The sequence below is a fragment of the Trichomycterus rosablanca genome, chromosome 2, assembly GCF_030014385.1.
Source record: "Trichomycterus rosablanca isolate fTriRos1 chromosome 2, fTriRos1.hap1, whole genome shotgun sequence".
Lineage (NCBI taxonomy): Eukaryota > Metazoa > Chordata > Actinopteri > Siluriformes > Trichomycteridae > Trichomycterus > Trichomycterus rosablanca.
In genome coordinates, this window is record NC_085989.1 from 2985887 (window position 1) to 3005248 (window position 19362).

At 41.2% G+C, this 19362-nt stretch overlaps 2 protein-coding genes across 4 annotated transcripts; one reads left to right on the forward strand and one right to left on the reverse strand.

Moving 5' to 3' along the window:
- The first annotated feature begins 431 nt into the window (after positions 1-431).
- Positions 432-2665, forward strand: mrpl36 (mitochondrial ribosomal protein L36). The gene is made up of 2 exons (XM_062989602.1): positions 432-529; positions 2245-2665. Exon 2 carries the CDS (start codon positions 2256-2258, stop codon positions 2607-2609), a length of 354 nt encoding a protein of 117 aa, XP_062845672.1. The 5' UTR covers positions 432-529; positions 2245-2255; the 3' UTR covers positions 2610-2665.
- A 7422-nt stretch (positions 2666-10087) lies between these two features.
- On the reverse strand, positions 10088-17156 carry nrsn1l (neurensin 1-like). Of its 3 annotated transcripts, none has more exons than XM_063010004.1 (3): positions 17022-17156; positions 13303-13488; positions 10088-12087 (listed from the first exon to the last, which is right to left on the reverse strand). In XM_063010004.1, exons 2-3 carry the CDS (start codon positions 13477-13479, stop codon positions 11686-11688), a joined length of 579 nt encoding a protein of 192 aa, XP_062866074.1. In that variant the 5' UTR covers positions 13480-13488; positions 17022-17156; the 3' UTR covers positions 10088-11685. The 3 variants fall into 3 exon arrangements, with proteins under 3 accessions (XP_062866074.1, XP_062866081.1, XP_062866065.1); XM_063010011.1 differs by lacking the exon at positions 17022-17156 and adding an exon at positions 16775-16962; XM_063009995.1 differs by lacking the exon at positions 17022-17156 and adding an exon at positions 16746-16962.
- Positions 17157-19362: the final 2206 nt, after the last annotated feature.

Consider the following 19362-nt stretch of genomic DNA (forward strand, 5'->3'; position numbering starts at 1 on the left):
CCAACCTCTTAAAACTTATAAACAACTTTTATTGTGCAAAATATCCTCAAAACAGATCTATCTATTTTCTTTTCATATTTCATTGACTGTGTAGTATTAACTAGGGGGTATTAGCTAAACTACCACTGCTCCAGCCACACGGTGGCAATATGCAGGTTCAGATAGATCGATGAAGGCGTTCTGTCTCATATCACAACTTTTCCACTGTGTAGTGCACTAGTTAAGTAGCTTTGATAATAATATTACATATCTCAAAGCCTAATCTAAATTATACCACTAAGTCCTGACATCCTAAAACGCAGAACAGTAAGATACTGTACAAAAAACGTGGCCTAGGTGTTGAAGAACATAAATAATGTATTTTGTAGGGTAGAAGGGTTTAGGGTGCAGTGTGCAATTCGGGACACAGCCAATGACTTTCTTCAAAGTCACGACGTCAGAAGAAAGCAGCATGTGTGCAGTAGAACTGTAAAACTGGATTAATAACTGCACAGTTTATTATATAAGATTATATTGTTCATACAGACTGGTATGTAAAAGTATTTTAATACATTTATTCTCTTTATATTAGGCAGTTTTGCTCAGTAGTTTAGCGACGTTAGCTATGTTGCGTTGTCATATGTAGCTAACCAGACAGCAGGGTTGGCTGGTAGTGGCTTTGAGCAAACAGTGTTCCGTACAGGTGATATTTATCTTTTATTTATAATCAGACAAACGATTAGGAACCATTTAGCACTGCGTTTTGTGCCTAATCTCTATTTCTGCTTTCACTCAGAGAAGCTGCAATTTAATGCAATGCTATAAAACTCAATGGTGCTGTTATACTGTATGGAACACTGGTGTCACCAAGGGTTCCATATTAACCAAGTCAAATATGTTTTGTTTTCTTGTTCCTTAACATAATCTGACAGTTTGAGCTTTCTGTCAGATCTTGCTTCCTAATAGCTGCTGTAGAACTAGCCCTATTTATATGGGCACCAGCTCTGGTCAATCCTAATCACTGATGAGAAACTAAGAGGCCATGCTACAAATCTAAATACCATTATAGAACTTTCTGCACAACAAAATAATAAACTAAATGTCTGGATGTATATTTTTGACCCAGCAGATTTAAAATAAACTTGGGTGTTGCTCTTCGTTGATTAACACCTTGCACAAGTGTTGTGCAGGACCCTTTGGGACTCAGGTATTTCCAGGATTTCTACAAAGGTCCATACTTATAGTCTATCTTTGGTCCTATAAAATTAATTTGGATTGATTTGTGGTTTAAATTGATAGTTTACAACCCACACCTCTGATCTCATTTATTAAAGCAGCTTGATTTTTATTATTGTGAGCATCGATGATTGGATAGAAGTACAAGCATAAGCACAATAGTTTAGGAATTATTAGGAAGAAATAAAGATCCGACCATATTTACATTTTGGCATTCAGCAGACCCTTTTTTTTTTTTTTTGCATTTTCTCCCCTTTTTCTCCCCCTTTTAGTGCGTCCAATTGTCCAATTTGCATCGTGCTTCCTTTCTGCCTATGCCGAACCCTGCCCTGACCGAGGAGATCGGAGCTAACCCACATCCCCTCCGACATATGAGCAGCAAGCCGTATGCATCTTGCCACCCACACATTGATGAGTGTTGTGCCACCTAGCGTTGCATGCGGAGAGACACACTCTAAGGGCACTCCTCCTCATCTCTGTGCAGGTGCCTCTAATCAGCCAGCAGAGGTCGTAATTGCACCATTCTGACAGAGAGAGACTCCCATCTGGCTTTTTGTCCCGCCCCCCAACTGAACAACAGGCCAATCGTTGTTCATATTGCCACTCAGCCTCAAGCCGGTAAGGCAGAGCTGGATTCGATACCATGTATTCGAAATCCAGCTCTGGTTGCAGCGTGTGCTTTTTACCGCTGCGCCACCTGAGCGGCTCAGCAGACACTTTTATCCAAAGCGACTTACAGTACTGTGACAGTACATATTGTCTAAGCAATCAAGGGTTAAGGGCCTTGCTTTGTTAACCACTAGGCTACAACTGCCCAACATTTATATAATTAATACGTACATACATTAATACATGACATACATAATTGATTCGTGAATCCATGGGGTTCACAAGCTTAATAAATGTGTGTAAATATGTTACTTTTTAAATGATTACATAAATAAATTGCTCTTAAATTCGTCGAGTTCGTCGAGTACTATTATATTTGAACCAGGATTATTTCTCATTGTTGTTTTCTTCTTGCTCCAGGTAGTGGCGCAATGGCTCCTCTCGTACCGTCTCTGCTGGGTTCCCTGACCCGACAGCTGTCCCGTACTCTGCAGTACGCTGCTGTCCGGTGTTTTCCTGCAGTAGGAGCGACACGCTGCATTTCCACCCTGACCGCTGCAGTTCATTCGAGAGGGAACATCCTCCCCGCCCAGTTCCCGTACACGCCGTTCCGGTCTCAGTTACTGGGACAGAACCAGAAGCTCATCGCCCTACAGCCTTCAGCGGGCATGAAAACCAGAACAGCGCTGAAGAAGCGATGCAAGGACTGCTTTTTTGTTCGGCGGCGTGGACGCCTGTTCGTTTTTTGCAAGAGCCACCCGAGACACAAACAGCGTCAGGGATGAACGTGTGAAACGTCTGTTTACTGTTTCTGTACTAATAAAGTTGTGTATGACTTCAATGATGTGATCAAAAACTTATTTTACCTCACCTCATCTCACCATTTATACCTCACATCACCATAATCACTGTGTGCTGGGCCCTAGTGGCCGTACTTGACCACAGGCTTATTACTGCTTACTTGGCAAAAGTTAGTAGTAGTATTTTACTAAAAATAACAAGTAACAACACTATTAAAGAAACACTATGACCTGGAGCTCTATTCACATGCTACCTCTTGATGTTGTAATGAATTTGGGTTGCAAATTTTCCCAATTTCAATTTATTTTAATTGATAACCAACAAGCTCAACATGGCCCATTAAAATATAAAAAACATCCAAGTCTTTATGCATTATAAATTCAACAGTATAGTGTAGTGACAGTGGTAGTCTAGTGGGTAGAGCTTTGGGCTATTAGCCGAACGATTGAGCCGAATTGAGCATGCAGTCAGAAGCCATACCGCCACCAAATAGCTTTCGTTTGTGCTTTTCAATGCCCTGATTTCATCAGTATTACTTTATTAATTAAGGCTGGCTAGATTGGCAGTGTGGTTGTATTTTTATATTTGATTTACATCCGAGTAGCACTAGATTATTTAGGCTTACAACGATGAATGAGTATGTTTTAAACCAGTGGTCCCCAACCACCGGGCCGCGGACCGGTAGCGGTCCATGGGTCATTTATTACCGGGCCGCACAGCAAGAATAAATAATTAGAGATTGCTACAAGAGCAAATACATTTACAATGCTCTTCGGGTGTTATCGTCTCTTATCACCACTAGGTGGGAGAGTCTTGTTGCAGCGAAAAAGGCTCTGGATTCACACTGATTTTCCATTCTATAGTTTTCTATTTCAAATCCTTCCACCCCCGCCGGTCCGTAAAATTATAACTTACATGAAACCGGTCCGTGGTGCAAAAAAGGTTGGTTGGGGTCCGCTGTTTTAAACGACTTATTGACATACTGAGTGTGGTTGCAGGCTAATGTGTTGCATGTAATTAGGAATTAGTCCTACACTTACAAAGCGGCGGCTATCTTTTTAATTCTGTAAAAACAAGGTGGTTAATGTATAGAAACGCTTTGCTCATTTTCTGTTCATTTAACATAATGCAAATCTTCCTAGATCAAGTACAAAACCTTAGTTTACTAGCCATGTTTGAATTAAGCAGTATAAGAGCTTTAATACGACCTTGTTTGAGGTGCATATTTGCTATAATATAGTGTGACACCTTTATACAAAGAGATTTGCATTGCAGTTACAGTATACAGTCTGTGGTGGGGCTTAAACCAGCAACCTTCTGATTACTAGTCCAGCACCACTTGGCTACGGCTTGGCCTATAATAATAATAAATCTATAATAATGCTTGTGTATGTATTAGGAATGTTTTCCCACGTTTTCTTTGTCTTGCTTTGCTCAGACTTGCTTATATTTCTCTCTCTCTCTCTTTTCCTTTCACATGACATCATGTTTTAAACTTCTGTAGTAAACACATGACGTGCTTTTGTTATGAGCAGAACTTTTCCTCACACTGCCACATGGTGGCGCTGTCTCGCTGTCTTGGTAGGATAAGAACAGCATTACAGCATTACATCATCGGCTTCTCTTGGTGGAGCTGGAGCATTTTGCCACCTGAGTGGAATCTGTAAACAGAAAATGACATCACCTGAAACTGCTCTGGATTTGGGACACAGCCGGACTGAAAGGGTTGAGCTGTATTTGACTGGACTGACCCACCCGGGTGTCCTTTATATTCTCAGGAATTAGGACGTCATGGCTCAGTATTAAAACAGCAGAGTCAAAATGAATAGTGACAGCAGGAAATGAGGACATGATCATTTGTCTCTTCTTTACAGAGAATTGACGGATTTAATAAAGCTGCATTGAGTGGAATGTAAAAAGAAGTCACGTATAATTCCTTTGGGGCATCAGAAAGAAAGAAAGAAACATGGTGTTTCTGGTGTGCACATAGCTTTAAATTTATGCTTTTTGACAGTATCGGGCCATTCCAGCTTTTATTATATTTGATTTTCTTTTAACATATTTTAGTATCAAATAATTTTTTTAAGTTAATGTTAAGAGTAAGCCGTTCAGGTGGTGCAGTGGTAAAACACGCTAGCACACCAGAGCTGGGATTTCGAATACACCGTATCGAATCTCAGCTCTGCAATCCGGCTGGGCTGGACGGCCACATGAACAACGATTGGCTGTTGTTCACAGGGTTCCTCATAACTGGTGCAATTACGACCTCTACTGGCTGGATCGATGGCGCCTGCGCAGGGTTGGGGAATAATGCTGATCAGGGTGTGGCTCTCCGTGCACAGGGCTTGTCTGCAAATGAACTCGCCTCGTGCAGGTAAAAAGAGGCGGTCGGTACTGACCACGTGTCGGAGGGGGCGTGTGTCAGTTGCGCAGCTCCTCGGTCAGCAGTGGAGGGTTGTATCGGTGGAGGTGAAGCGTAACGCAATCAGGGTGATTGGATACGACTAGATTAAGGAAAAATTCGGAGAAATAAACCATACAGACAGAGAAAAACTGCACACAGAAAAGTGTGGAGGGATGTAAACAAGCTGCTTCTGTAATTAACATAAAATACAGTAAAGCTTCTAGGTAGGAAGAAAATCTGGAGCACATAATATATTATATAATGTTATTACATCAAACTGTATTTTTTGTTCCAGTATTTTGCATATTTAATTTTTGTGGGGGTTGGTAATTAACTGGAATAACTTGAGTATGAGGAATTTAATCCAAATTATTCAGAGTGAAGGAAAGATTTGTAGTGAGTGAAGCACCCAGTAAAATACAAATCATAACATATACAAAATATGCATTAATCATTCATAAAACACCATATATATTCATTCAAAGTGGGTTTTGTAAAACAATATATCATAAAATTGCTTTTACTTTTTGCCCACATAATGCAGGGGGTTGGTGAGTCTTATGTAATATTTCTATAATTATAATAATTACATAATCTTCATTTATAAACCAATTAAATTAACGCAACACTTCTGCAGTATTGCATGGTATTTAATGTTGTCAGATGTGGAGCTGTGTGTGTGTGTGTGTGTGTGTGTGTGTGTGTGTGGCTCATGTAGAATCAGGTAATGTCTGTCTTTGATGAGCAGAGAGAATTTCATTAGATTGCTGATGAGCTTCTCGAATTCACCATGCTGGAGTGGACGGGATTAACACACACACACACACTCACACATCTGCAGCTATTCATATATGCAGAAATGTCTGTCGTCTCCCAGCACCTGACAGCAGCCAGCACCAGTTCAATAAACCAATCTGGAGATAAAAGCTGGTGTCTGTATCCAGAACTAATATTGTTTGCAGGCTGGGAAGCGTTTATCTGTCGCACACTGAGAATGGATGGTCCTGTGTCACTTTTGTTTAACAATGATGAAGCAATTGCAATATGCCCATCGGCTCCAGCTCTATTAAAGTTCAAAAGATTATCCAAATTAAAATCTCATTTACAATATTGCCTTTTTTTTGCAGATACTACGTGGTTCTGCTGGATGTGATATCCCTCACTGTGCTGTCCAATTAACACGTGTGTGATCAGACTGCAGGGTTATGAGCTCGCTTAGTGCACTGCTTAACTAAACCCTTGTGTTCTATATTAACAGTTCAAAAATATCCTGAGCCTTTTTAATCAGCTAAACACTTTATTGTATCTATAGGACATTTCCTAATTTCATAAAAATTGCAAATAAACAATAGTTTTATTATGACATCGTGTTCCAAACACACTTAATTTCTCCACTTCTGTTTAGAAGAAGAAATGATTAAAGGCAATAGTTGTTACACGCATACGTATATACACAACTTTTTTACAAAATCCCCCACCTCTTTCTCTCTCTCCAGGGTTATTTAATTAAGTTAATTTTATTTTTACAGCACTGGGGTCTCTGGGACCCCAGAGAACAAGGCAGTAAAGTCAGCATCAACAAAACACAAGGGTTAATATAATAGTTGTAGGGCTGCCACTAACGACTATTTTTTTATCAAATCTATACAGTAGATTATCTATAGACTATTTTACAGATTAGTCGATTAATCTAAACGATAAATTTTCCTCCAAATAATGTAATTTACAATCTCATTTAAGCTTCTTTTATTTTATCAACAAATTGTATGGCATAATAATATGGCACAAAACTAGATGTACTCAGGGTTTATGTCCACATTATCACATTCTAAAGTGCTCCATATATGGCGTTCCATACACAAAGCAAAGTGCTTCAACTTATAGTAGAAATAAAATAGAGGTGGGAGCGTCTCATTAAGTCCAACGTACAGTAAAGACAGAATGAGCCCAGATTCTAACCTACACATTCACTCAGAACTTACTTCAAATTCTAAGCCATGTAAACACAGTGGTTCAGGTGCATTCACATGAGAAGCTCGTGAAAATCGTGAGCCCAACGCAGCGAAAGTGCGCGGCGTGTGTTGCTTCTCACATTAATGCGCCCTAAACTGAACTCACTAAGAAATACGGTACTCCAAGATCTCGCGATTAAGAAGCTTAATGAAACAATATAGACGTGCAACATCGTGTTAGAGCTGCAGTGTGCATTTTTAGCATCGACGTCATCGATTAGGTCGACCAATCACAGCAGCCCTAAATAAATGACATGCTTGGGCCGCTCAGGTGGCGCAGCGGTAAACGTACGCTAGCGCACCAGAGTCGGGGTTTCGAGTACATCGTATCGAATCTCAGCTCTGCCTTTCCGACTGGGCTGGGCGGCAGCATGAACAACGATCGGCTGTTGTTCAGGGTTAGAGGGTAAAAAAGTCGGATCATAGGTCCTCATCACTGGTGCGACTGCGGCCCCTGCTGGCTGACTGATGGCGCCTGCACAGGGCTGAGGAATAATGCTGATGGGGGTGTGGCCCTCCGTACACAATGCCCGTCAGTGTATGAACTCGACTCGTGCAGGTGGAAAATGCAGTCTGTACTGACTGTACGTGACGGAGGGGGCGTTTGTCAGTTGAGAGGCGTCCTCAGTCAGCGGTGAAGGGTCGAACCAGTATAGAGGACGCAATCAGGGGAATTGGACACGACTAGAATACGGGAGAAAAATTGGGGAAAAAAGTTCAAAATAATAAAAATAATAATAATAATTGTCATGCTTCAGCCACTTCAGCACCCTCATTGCACCACCCAGTTCATTCAAAAACTATATAAACCCCCAGCCCCCTTTTCCATGTAAATAACCATCGCAAACTGGGATTTGGTTTAGCTGAGCTAGAGTAATCCTAGAAATATAAATCTATTCATAATAATATTAATATAGCCCTCCAGCTTTTGAACTGCAGAAGATTACCTATGATGAATAGTACACATGCAGAAATCTACCACACATACATACATACACATTTGAGGCTGAAAGCACTGCAGCAGACCGAGGAACACACGTGGTGAGAACTGCGAAGGTTTAGTGAGGATAGGAACACAACTGCTGATCCCTCAGAAAGACTCTTATCCAGTCACCGGAGCATCTCTGTCTCGTCTCATTTTCCCTGCAGCGTTCCTCCCTCCATGCGCTCTGTTCCGCTGACTGAACCCCTCCATGCTCACGATGATCCTGGCCTGAATTAGGAGCCTACAGATTGTTGTTATGAAGATATTCAGAGGAGTGTAGAAAATCAGTGTGTGTTCAGTGGTGTGAGGCTAAAAGACCATAAACTGTCAAAATCCAATGGATGTAGCACTTGCACAGGCTCCTGAAAATAATCAGATACGCTGCAGGACTAAATGTATGTGGACACCTATTCCAATAACGAGGCTTTGGAAAACTCAATGATGTTAATATTGCATTGTTGGACGTGTTAAAATATCTAGGAGAAACAACAGCTCAGCTGAGTTACCTAGTGAATAATATCTAACTGTCCTTGGTTGTAACACACCATCAGCATCAGAACTGTTTGTCAGGAGCTCATACACTGGGTTTCAATGCTTAAGCAGCTCCACATGTGCTTAAAATGACAGTTGAAACATTTATTAGTGATAAATCATGACTCCATATCCAGCAGTGTGATGGGTGAATATAAACCAAACCGATATTAATGCCCATGGTTTTTCAAATGATATGGTAATAAAGACTATAATACGTTTTGGGGAGCCACATGTTCAGACGAAAAGTCTGTGGACAGCTGTACACCTCATTCCAAAAACATAAGCATACCAGCCCCCATTCTTCTGAACAGGCTTTCCTCAAGGTATTGGAGTGTGTACTTATTCAGCTAGAGAGCATCAGGCATGCTCAGAGGTGCAGTCATGCTGAAATGAATAGATCAAGTAGATTTTAGAAGAGGTGTCCACATACACTGATCAGCCATAACATTAAAACCACCTCCTTGTTTCTACACTCACTGTCCATTTTATCAGCTCCACTTACCATATAGAAGCACTTTGTAGTTCTACAATTACTGACTGTAGTCCATCTGTTTCTCTGCATGCTTTGTCAGCCCCCTTTCATGCTGTTCTTCAATGGTCAGGACCCCCACAGGACCACCACAGAGCAGGTATTATTTGGGTGGTGGATCATTCTCAGCACTGCAGTGACACTGACATGGTGGTGGTGTGTTAGTGTGTGTTGTGCTGGTATGAGTGGATCAGACACAGCAGTGCTGATGGAGTTTTTAAACACCTCACTGTCACTGCTGGACTGAGAATAGTCCACCAACCAAAAATATATCCGGCCAACAGCGCCCCGTGGGCAGCGTCCTGTGACCACTGATGAAGGTCTAGAAGATGACCAACTCAAAGCGATCGTCTCTGACTTTACATCTACAAGGTGGACCAACTAGGTAGGAGTGTCTAATAGAGTGGACAGTGAGTGGACACGGTATTTAAAAACTCCAGCAGCGCTGCTGTGTCTGCTCCACTCATACCAGCACAACACACACTAACACACCACCACCATGTCAGTGTCACTGCAGTGCTGAGAATGATCCACCACCTAAATAATACCTGCTCTGTGGTGGTCCTGTGAGGGGTCCTGACCATTGAAGAACAGGGTGAAAGCAGGTTAAAGAAGTATGTAGAGAAATAGATGTAGATACAAGGAGGTGGTTTTAATGTTATGGCTGATCAGTGTATTTCTGGCAGTATAGTATATATATGAATCCCTGTGTTCAACATGAGGGCAGATTATAACAAAGCAGCATTGTATTACTCAGGCTTTGCATGCTGGGAATTGATTGTTAATGGTTCCTGTGCTGTTGACTGTGAGTGGTAGGTGAGGGAGGATGATTCACATTGAGGGAGAGAGAAATGAGATGGTGGACTGAGTCATCACTTTGTTTCCTGTGTGTTTACAGCTTCAGAAATATCTGCACAATAGAATGTTGTGGACTGAGTAAAAACAGAGACGGTTATACGTTATGCATAAATAATGTGAGATTTCAGTGAGAGAGAAAAGACATTTGAGTATGCTGATCATTTATTCCTTCACGTTACAAGCATTTCTCACAGAAAATACTGAAATACACAAATAATTACGCAATCAAACGGAACTCGGAACATTAATGAGGAATAAAACCCATTACAGGTTAAAGTGGATGGATTTGTAATGAGTACTAATGACACTTTGTGTGTTCATTTAAGTTAAGTCAGTCTGATTTCTGCATGTTGAAAAGAGTAGAACCTAAATACATTAAGCAAACCCACACAGACATGGAGAGAACATGCTAAACATTTTACAGAGAGTATCCGGAGACCAGGATTAAACCCACTTTTGTACAGGACCCATGTTGCTGTGAAGACTCCACTCTACCAGCTGTAGCTGTGCCACTACGATGCCCACCGATCATAAAATACTGCAAAAAATACATTTCCAAACGCTAATTTGAAATTGTGGGTAGTAGTGCCTTGCCGGCCGCTCAGGTGGCGCAGCGGTAAAGACACACGCTGGAACCAGAGCTGGGATCTCGAATACATCGTATCGAACCTCGGCTCTGCCTGCCGTCTGAGGCTGAGCGGCCACATGAACGACGATTGGCCTGTTGTTCAGATATGGGCGGGACTAAGCCGGATGGGGTCTCTCTCCCATGACTGGTGCAGTTACGACCTCTGCTGGCTGATTGATGGCGCCTGCACAGAGGTGAGGAAAGAGAGCTCTCAGGGTGTGTCTCTCCGTACACAGTGCTGAGCTGCACTGCATTCGTCAAAGTGTAGGTGACAAAATGCATACGGCTTCTGCCCGTGTGTGGGTTAGCTTCGTTCTCATCAATCAGAGCGGGGATCGGCATTGGTGGATATGAAGCATCTCCCTAAAAGGGAGAAAATGCATAAACAATATATATATATAAAGTAGTGCCTTGCCGTACAGCAAAAAGGGCATGGATTTGATTTCCTTTCTGTGTGGAGTTTGCATGTTCTCCCTGTGTCAGTGTGGGTTTCCTCCGGGCGCTCCCGTTTCCTTCCACAAGTCCAATGACATGCAGTCAGGCCAATTAAAGCTACTAGAAATTACCCTGTCCAGGGTGTTTGCTGCATTTCACCCAATAAAGCAGACCCACCGCGACCCTGACCCGGATAAATTGGTGGTAAACAATGAATGAATTAAGAATTTGAAACTTGTGACATTAAAACAAATCAATTAGAAACGCAAGAAAGATTCGATCATTTTTACCATTCACTCCAACATCAATGATTCCCCTTTTTTCAGTAGTATGGAAAGACCTGGGGACACCAAGTCAGCTTCAATCTCATGCCAGTACAGAGATACACCGTGATTCTTGGATTACATCTAACTAAATATCCTCTAAAAATAAACCCAACCAGCAGAATACCACTGCTACTTTTAATGGACGCAGTTAGCCCTATTTATATGGGCACTTAGAGGTTGCCAGCTATAGTCGATCATAATAACTGACATGGAATTAAGAGGCAATGCCACAAAGTGAACTGAAATTATTCAACTATCAAATAAACAATCTAGGTTGCTGTATGTACTGCATTAGAGCCAAACTGACTAGATGCTCCCAGGTCTTGGGGTCGCTTTTTTTAGGGATCACTTACGGCTGAACATTCTCCACTTTATACAGAGTGATGGGCACAGATCCATCACCTGCTGCCGGACTGGGAGCTTTACTGACTACTTTTGCCGGACTCCTTTCACCTTCTTCACTTCCACCTCCCATCATCCCCTTCTTTCTCCCTGTAGGAAGTGGACGAGGTGTTGCTCCGGAGAAAGCAGACAACAGCAGGCCAGCGGCCAACATCAGCCCCCCAAGGCTCAGCATCCCGGTACCGGCCTGTACGCACACGTTCAGGCCGTGGTTGTACTGCACGGCCTGCCGATCCACAAAGAGCAGCTCGCCCTCACCGAACGCCTCGATCCGGGACGGAACGGAGAAACCCACGACCAACACCACCAATCCAACGGCTAACACTACTGCTCCAAGTGCAAGGGACACCTGAGAGACGCAGAAGATGCCTCCAGTCACTAGTCTGCATTTAAAAAGTGAATATCAGCCACCAGGCATTAATACAGGAAGATATGGAGTAACGTTATGAACCAACATTTTAAAACAAGTAAGTACTTTTATTAATTCATTCAAACTCATCGTATTATAACAAAATAGTCTTTTAATAACAATTTTTGGTTTGTATTAATAATACATTGTATGGTCAAAAGTAGAGATGTACCGATCGGGTTTTTTGGCACCGATTCCGATCTCCGATCTCCTTTCAGGGACATCGGCCGATAGCCGATTCCGATCGGGGGGTTAGCAGTAAATAAAATAAATAAACTTAAAAAGAGCCTCACAGTGAAGATAAACCGGAGCAGCGCGTGCCTTTAGAAGAGACGCTTTGTTCACAGTATCGCTATAAGTGATTCATTGATTCACGAGTCGATTCATTTTTCGCGAAGCGTAAGTTTCTCTTCTCGGTTATCTCTCCGTGTTTACTGTTATTAATTAAATGTCGTGGTTTTAAATAAACACCAGCTACTACAGAACATTCTGTGTGACTCTCTTACATTAAAAAGCTTCATTAAACTGCTATTACCACAGACTTGTTCCGTCTAAGGAGCTAAAAGTTCAGCAGATGATCCTGAACTAACTAATTTGCTAATGAATAAACTTTTGCCTCGGATTGGCTCTGTAACGTTTTCTGTTCTCATCTACATCACAAGTAAGAACCGCTTACGATTGACCAAAGTGAACCAGGAGTTTATATAACGTGCTGATAGATGTGACCGGGTTGAATTATCTTTTTAAAGTAAATATTACAATCAGCAAAATTACATCGTATGTATGATGCACAACGTTAATGATGTTATTTTAGGTCATCAAGAGCTTTCACTGTGGTTTCTGTACGATGGTTGATGAATGGTGATGTGATGGTTGGTGCTTCCTAGCTTAAAGTCTGGATCGATCCACTGAGCTGTTAACTTAACGTGATCTTTATATATCACACGATCGGATCGGCTACTTTTAGGAAATATCGGCCGATCGCCGATAGCATATTTTGATTAAAAATCGGCCGATACCGATTCATAGCCGATCGATCGTCCCATCTCTAGTCAAAAGTATACAGACAAATGTGTAGTGTCAAAACTGGAACACATGCTAAGAGTTGTATCTCAACATATTTTAGAACAAACGTGATAAACTGATCGTCCATACCTTGCAGAGGCCTGAACTCCACCACCTGAATGAGCGTTGGTTCTGCACATCCTCCTGGTCCCACACGGAGGCCGTGCACTCCTCGTAGAAATAGTGTAGGTAGGAACGGACGCCGTAACCAGAGCCCGGCATGCTTTTAAAGCTCTCCGACCCACGTACCTCTGAACGAGAAGCCATATCTTAAACCTAAAAAATGACAGGCCATGGTTGTATTAAATATTATTACATTTCTGATTAATCTGGTTGATTATTACATTTCTGAAGTTCTGATTATTGTTTTTAGGAGGCAAATTCACATTTGGCTTTTCATTCCTCAAACACGACCATCTCTGTTAGGGAGCCCGACCAGGCTGGTAGCAAAAATTCAAACATGGTCTCCATAGTGGTAGGCTAGGTGCAATAGACTGCTGATGCAAAGTTTGAGGAAAGCCAGTGCAAAATAAAGCATTTTAATCAGATACAATCACAAACAGCCTGCAAGATCCTGGTGGAACATAATAACATATGCTTCAACGTATACATTTAAAGTTGGAAGATGTGAAGTATGAATATAAATAATGAGCAATTCTCAAAAAAACCTTCAACTAATGCCTAGTTCACACTACACGATTTTTGCCCTGATTTTCGCTGATATCTGGATCTGAGTTGCCCAACTGGCAATGAGTGCGATGTCGAACAGCCAATGAGAACGCAAGATTTGTTTGTTTATTAGGATTTTAACGTCATGTTTTACACTTTGGTTACATTCATGACAGGAAACGGCAGTTACTCATTACACAAGGTTCATCAGTTCACAAGGTTATATCGAACACACTCATGGACAATTTAGTTTACCTCACTTACATGTTTTTGGACTGTGGGAGGAAACCGGAGCTCCCGGAGGAAACCCACGCAGACACGGGGAGAACATGCAAACTTCCCACAGAAAGGACCCGGACCGCCCCACCTGGGGATCGAACCCAGGACCTTCTTGCTGTGAGGCGACAGTGCTACCCACTTATCAGAATACATCAGCACACACAAGTTTTACAGTATTTCTGACCTTATTGTATAAAGCCACACCGACTTGAAAGACTCCCGATCACAAGAGATCCAGCTGTGTAGTGTGAACTGTACAGCGACCTGCCGACTTGGAATGTCGTGTAGTGTGAACTTGGCATAAGAAGTTCCTATAGATGTGACATCATCTATATGATATCACATCTTCAATACTGACTGCGCTGGAAATGAGGCAACTTAATATGAGTTTAAATGTCAAATCTGTAATGCCAGATTTGTCGAAAATAACACTCAGCTGTGCCAATTAGAGACAAGTGTGGGCACTGAGTGATTCATTAGTCACCAAATGCCAACAAGCACAAAATTCATATTTCATAAAGTTTCTTTCTAGTGGTTTATAAAGCAAACTTCCATAAGCCCTACTCATGTCATACTCTTTTATTATAAATCAATTTTATTTAAAAAATTTGTCATATATTCACTCCTTGTCTTTTGCTATATTTTCTTTCCAATGGCTTTAAATGCAGCCCGGAAGATGGCAACTGTCCTATTAGTCACACAAACACCCATCTCACTTGTTTAACTGCATCTACACTCACTGTCATGCAGAATGACTGGAGCTAGATTTATACAATATCATTTGTACTAATAATTGCAATATTACTGGACTTCAAAATACTGATATCACAAAAGGCTACCAAAGAAGCTCGCAAAGTAATAACTTAAGTCCAGTAACGTGGTAAATGAGCTTGATACTTCATGACTTTTTCTAATTCAATGAAAAATGCAAATAAGCAATATTTTTTGCATTGATATTGTGTTCCCAATGGAGCCAATACATTTTCTTATGTTTCTGTCTGGTACTAAAGGTACATCTGACTGTCTTACACACTTACACAATCCTGTTCACTTGGTTGAGTAACTTGATCATTTTGAAGTACCCAGACAACACTGGAGTCTTTGGAACCCCAAAGGCAGTAAAGTCATCGTCAACAGAACACAAGGGTAAAGATGCTGTGGTAGAACTTTAAATAGGAAGTTCATGCTTGAAAGCCCTCCAATTTGGTTGATTTAAAGCAATTCGGCAAAGAAAAGTGGGTCAGTTAAAAGAATGCTCTCCAGTTATCAGAAGTGTATAGGAAAAGTTGTAAAGATGGCACAATGTACAGAATTTTCAAATGTGTTGTGTTGCAAAACCATGTGTTTATTAATTTTTTACGCTGTTTTGTGTCTCCTTGTATATTCTAATCCAATATCATTTTCTTATCTAATGTGTATTAAGAACCTTAATTATCTAGTGTGGCATAAATACAATGCAAAATATAAAATTATGATCGAGGGAAAATACTTAAAAAAAAATTATTTAGACTTTTTTTTATTATTATATATGTTAGGTGTAGTGTGTGTACATTTCTGACCCAGCATAACATTTCATGCCATCGGTACACAGGCATCACACACCGATCAGCCATAACATTAAAACCACCTCCTTGTTTCTACACTCACTGTCCATGTTATCAGCTCCACTTACCATATAGGAGCACTTTGTAGTTCTACAATTACTGACTGTAGTCCATCTGTTTCTCTGCATGCTTTGTTAGCCCCTTTCATGCTGTTCTTCGATGGTCAGGACCCCCACAAGCCCACCACAGAGCAGGTATTATTTAGGTGGTGGATCATTCTCAGCACTACAGTGACACTGGCATGGTGGTGGTGTGTTAGTGTGTGTTGTGCTGGTATGAATGGATACACCTCACTGTCACTGCTGGACCAACCAAAAATATCCAGCCAGCAGCGCCCTGTGGGCAGCGTCCTGTGACCACTGATGAAGGTCTAGAAGATGACCGACTCAAACAGCAGCACTAGATGAGCGATCGTCTCTGACTTTACGTCTACAAGGTGGACCGACTAGGTAGGAGTGTCTAATAGAGTGGACAGTGAGTGGACACGGTATTTAAAAACTCCAGCAGCGCTGCTGTGTCTGATCCACTTATACCAGTGTCACTGCAGTGCTGAGAATGATCCACCACCTAAATAATACCTGCTCTGTGGTGGTCCTGACCACTGAAGAACAGGGTAAAAGAAGTTAAAAAAGTATGTAGAGAAACAGATGGACTACAGTCAGTAATTGTAGAACTACAAAGTGCTTCTATATGGTAAGTGGAGCTGATAACATGGACAGTGTAGAAACAAGGAGGTGGTTTTAATGTATCATTTACCCAGCAACGTAAATAAGACATGCCATCTTATTCATATTGAGCAGTTATAATTGCATATATAATTTATAATTATTTCGCGTTTACATCTTACTGTAGTATTGTCTTAACAACAATATGAAATATCCACCATAAGCAGAACACTAATCAACAGGTTCTTTAATGATGGTGACTCAGAATACGCGACCAAACATTGGTAAACACAACAGTTAAATGTGTATTTCTCACCACCAAAAGCTCATGAATGTCGCATTCACCTCTCACAGCACTGGTTCACGAAACATAAATCAATAACCTGCATAAAATATTTAAAACATCGTCGCGTATTCAATGTAAACATCCTCATTTCTAGTGCTTCTTTCTCTCTCCTGTCTCTCCTACCCTGCAAGCGACCAGCAGCCATCAGCGCGCGCAGCGACCGTTAGCGTTTAAATCGTATTTAAATTGTAACGGTCGTCGCGCGACTGCGTTTGTGAGAACGTATATAATAACGGTAGTCGATACCTCGTTTTGTTGACGGTGCTGATCCTCAACACGGTCTCACCCGCGTAACATGTTTGCTCCTTCTCGCCAAAATAATTAAATAAATAAATAAATAATAAATAAATAAATAAATAACGGGCAAACTATTGTATTTGGCGTGTAAAACAGTACGCCACCATTCATTTCTCATGTTCCGAAGGTCGCCATGGCTACATTTTAACCCTCGTACTACTGTGCTTTATCACAGTGGTGCTAAGCCATGATGGACTATTTTTGAATAACTACTTGATGGTGTGTAATGCTTCTATCATACATATTTAAAATGATCAGTGAAGAAAAGTATTGAAATAAATGAATTACATTGTTCAAGAGCAGAGGTAAAACAGCATTATAATTATGGTAAAGAACTCTCTGGGTGGCACCAGACCCACACGCCTAAGCACAATGAAGCAGTTATAAAAATACATTAATTAATTAACTTGTTTTATATTACATACACTCACTGTCCATTTTATCAGCTCCACTTACCATATAGAAGCACTTTGTAGTTCTACAATTACTGACTGTAGTCCATCTGTTACTTTGCATGCTTTTTAACCACCTTCTTTCACCCTGTTCTTCAATGGTCAGGACCCCCACAGGACCACCACAGAGCAGGTATTATTTGGGTGGTGGATCATTCTCAGCACTGCAGTGACACTGACATGGTGGTGGTGTGTTAGTGTGTGTTGTGCTGGTATGAGTGGATCAGACACAGCAGCGCTGCTGGAGTTTTTAAATACCGTGTCCACTCACTGTCCACTCTATTAGACACTCCTACCTAGTTGGTCCACCTTGTAGATGTAAAGTCAGAGACGATCGCTTATCTATTGCTGCTGTTTGAGTCGGTCATCTTTTAGACCTTCATCAGTGGTCACAGGACGCTGCCCATGGAGCACTGTTGGCTGGATATATTTTTGGTTGGTGGACTATTGTCAGTGAGGTGTTTAAAAACTCCATCAGCGCTGCTGTGTCTTGTCCACTCATACCAGCACAACACACATTAACACACCACCACCATGTCAGTGTCACTCCAGTGCTGAGAATGATCCACCACCTAAATAATACCTGCTCTGTGGTAGTCCTGGGAGAGTCCTTACCATTGAGGAACAGCATGAATGAGAGGGGGCTAACAAAGCATGTAGAGAAACAGATGGACTACAGTCAGTAATTGTAGAACTACAAAGTGCTCCTATATGGTAAGTGGAGCTGATAAAATGGACAGTAAGTGTAGAAACAAGGAGGTGGTTTTAATGTTATGGCTGATCAGTATATGTCTAAATACATTGGTGGAGAAACAACAATATGTGTGTGCTATATGTTATATTCTACCAATAAATAATCTAGCACCCCGATTCTAAACCTTTTCCACCTCAGGAATCACTTATTTATCACTAGTGTGCACAAAGGCTCACAGATGGTCCAAACACAAAACCTTTAGCTTGAAAAATCTTTTCCTTATATTGCCCAGTTTGGTTCCAAGGCACCTTATTTGACAGAGTCAAACACTTCCCAAACTGGGGTTTTGGTTAGGATCATCGCCTCCCATAAAATACCATAATTTAATATATTCAAAATTGTACTTGTGGAGGATCTGATGCTATTCCCCCTATGTTTTTGTTTTAAACATTTCTAGATATCTTGCAAATGAAGTACACATATTTTAAGCAATTGTAGCTGCATTGTCAAGCTGATGAAAACACATAATTTGGCTTTTAATTATACATACATATACATACATACATACATATAAGGTACCATCACTAGCCCTCTAGCTCATTGGTTTGGCAGCCCACTTGTGGTCCCATGTCCAATGGTTTAAAAACTGGTCTATTAAATGTATTTTTTAGATCTAATGCTGCTTTATGATATTCAATTCGTAGTAATATCATGATGCTGGGGCATATTTTAAAGTCATGAAGTAAAGTTAAGTAGAGTGCATTAGAAATAATTAAACATAGCCTCTGACTTTTTGATCTTAGCTCAGTTCCCCCCCCAGTGTTGGTCGTCTAAGATCCTCATATGTCAAATCCAGTTTCAGAGAGAGAGAGAGAGGCACTGGCGATGATGGCATTTACACTTCGCTGACTTGCAGACATAATGAGCACATTATGCACTGACTCCAGGGCCTTGGCTTTAATATTCATATTCCCTTACTACAGAAAAAAGCATAATAGGTTTCATAAGTACTTCTTCAGTTCATTGGTGTTTGCTTGGATAAATCTTTTCTGTAAAAATTGGAAAGTCTAGGATACTCCATCAACATCACCAGGCTAGCCTCAACAGACACTGACACTGGCAGGAACACAATGGCAAAGAGCAA

Excerpts from the sequence above, each read along its gene's own strand:
- mrpl36 (XM_062989602.1), top strand. The coding sequence starts at position 2,256 with ATGGCTCCTCTCGTACCGTCTCTGCTGGGTTCCCTGACCCGACAGCTG.
- nrsn1l (XM_063010004.1), bottom strand. The coding sequence starts at position 13,479 with ATGGCTTCTCGTTCAGAGGTACGTGGGTCGGAGAGCTTTAAAAGCATG. Across the intron at positions 12,088-13,302 it reads GGAGTTCAGGCCTCTGCAAG|GTGTCCCTTGCACTTGGAGC; the intron begins GTATGGACGATC and ends TGCGTCTCTCAG.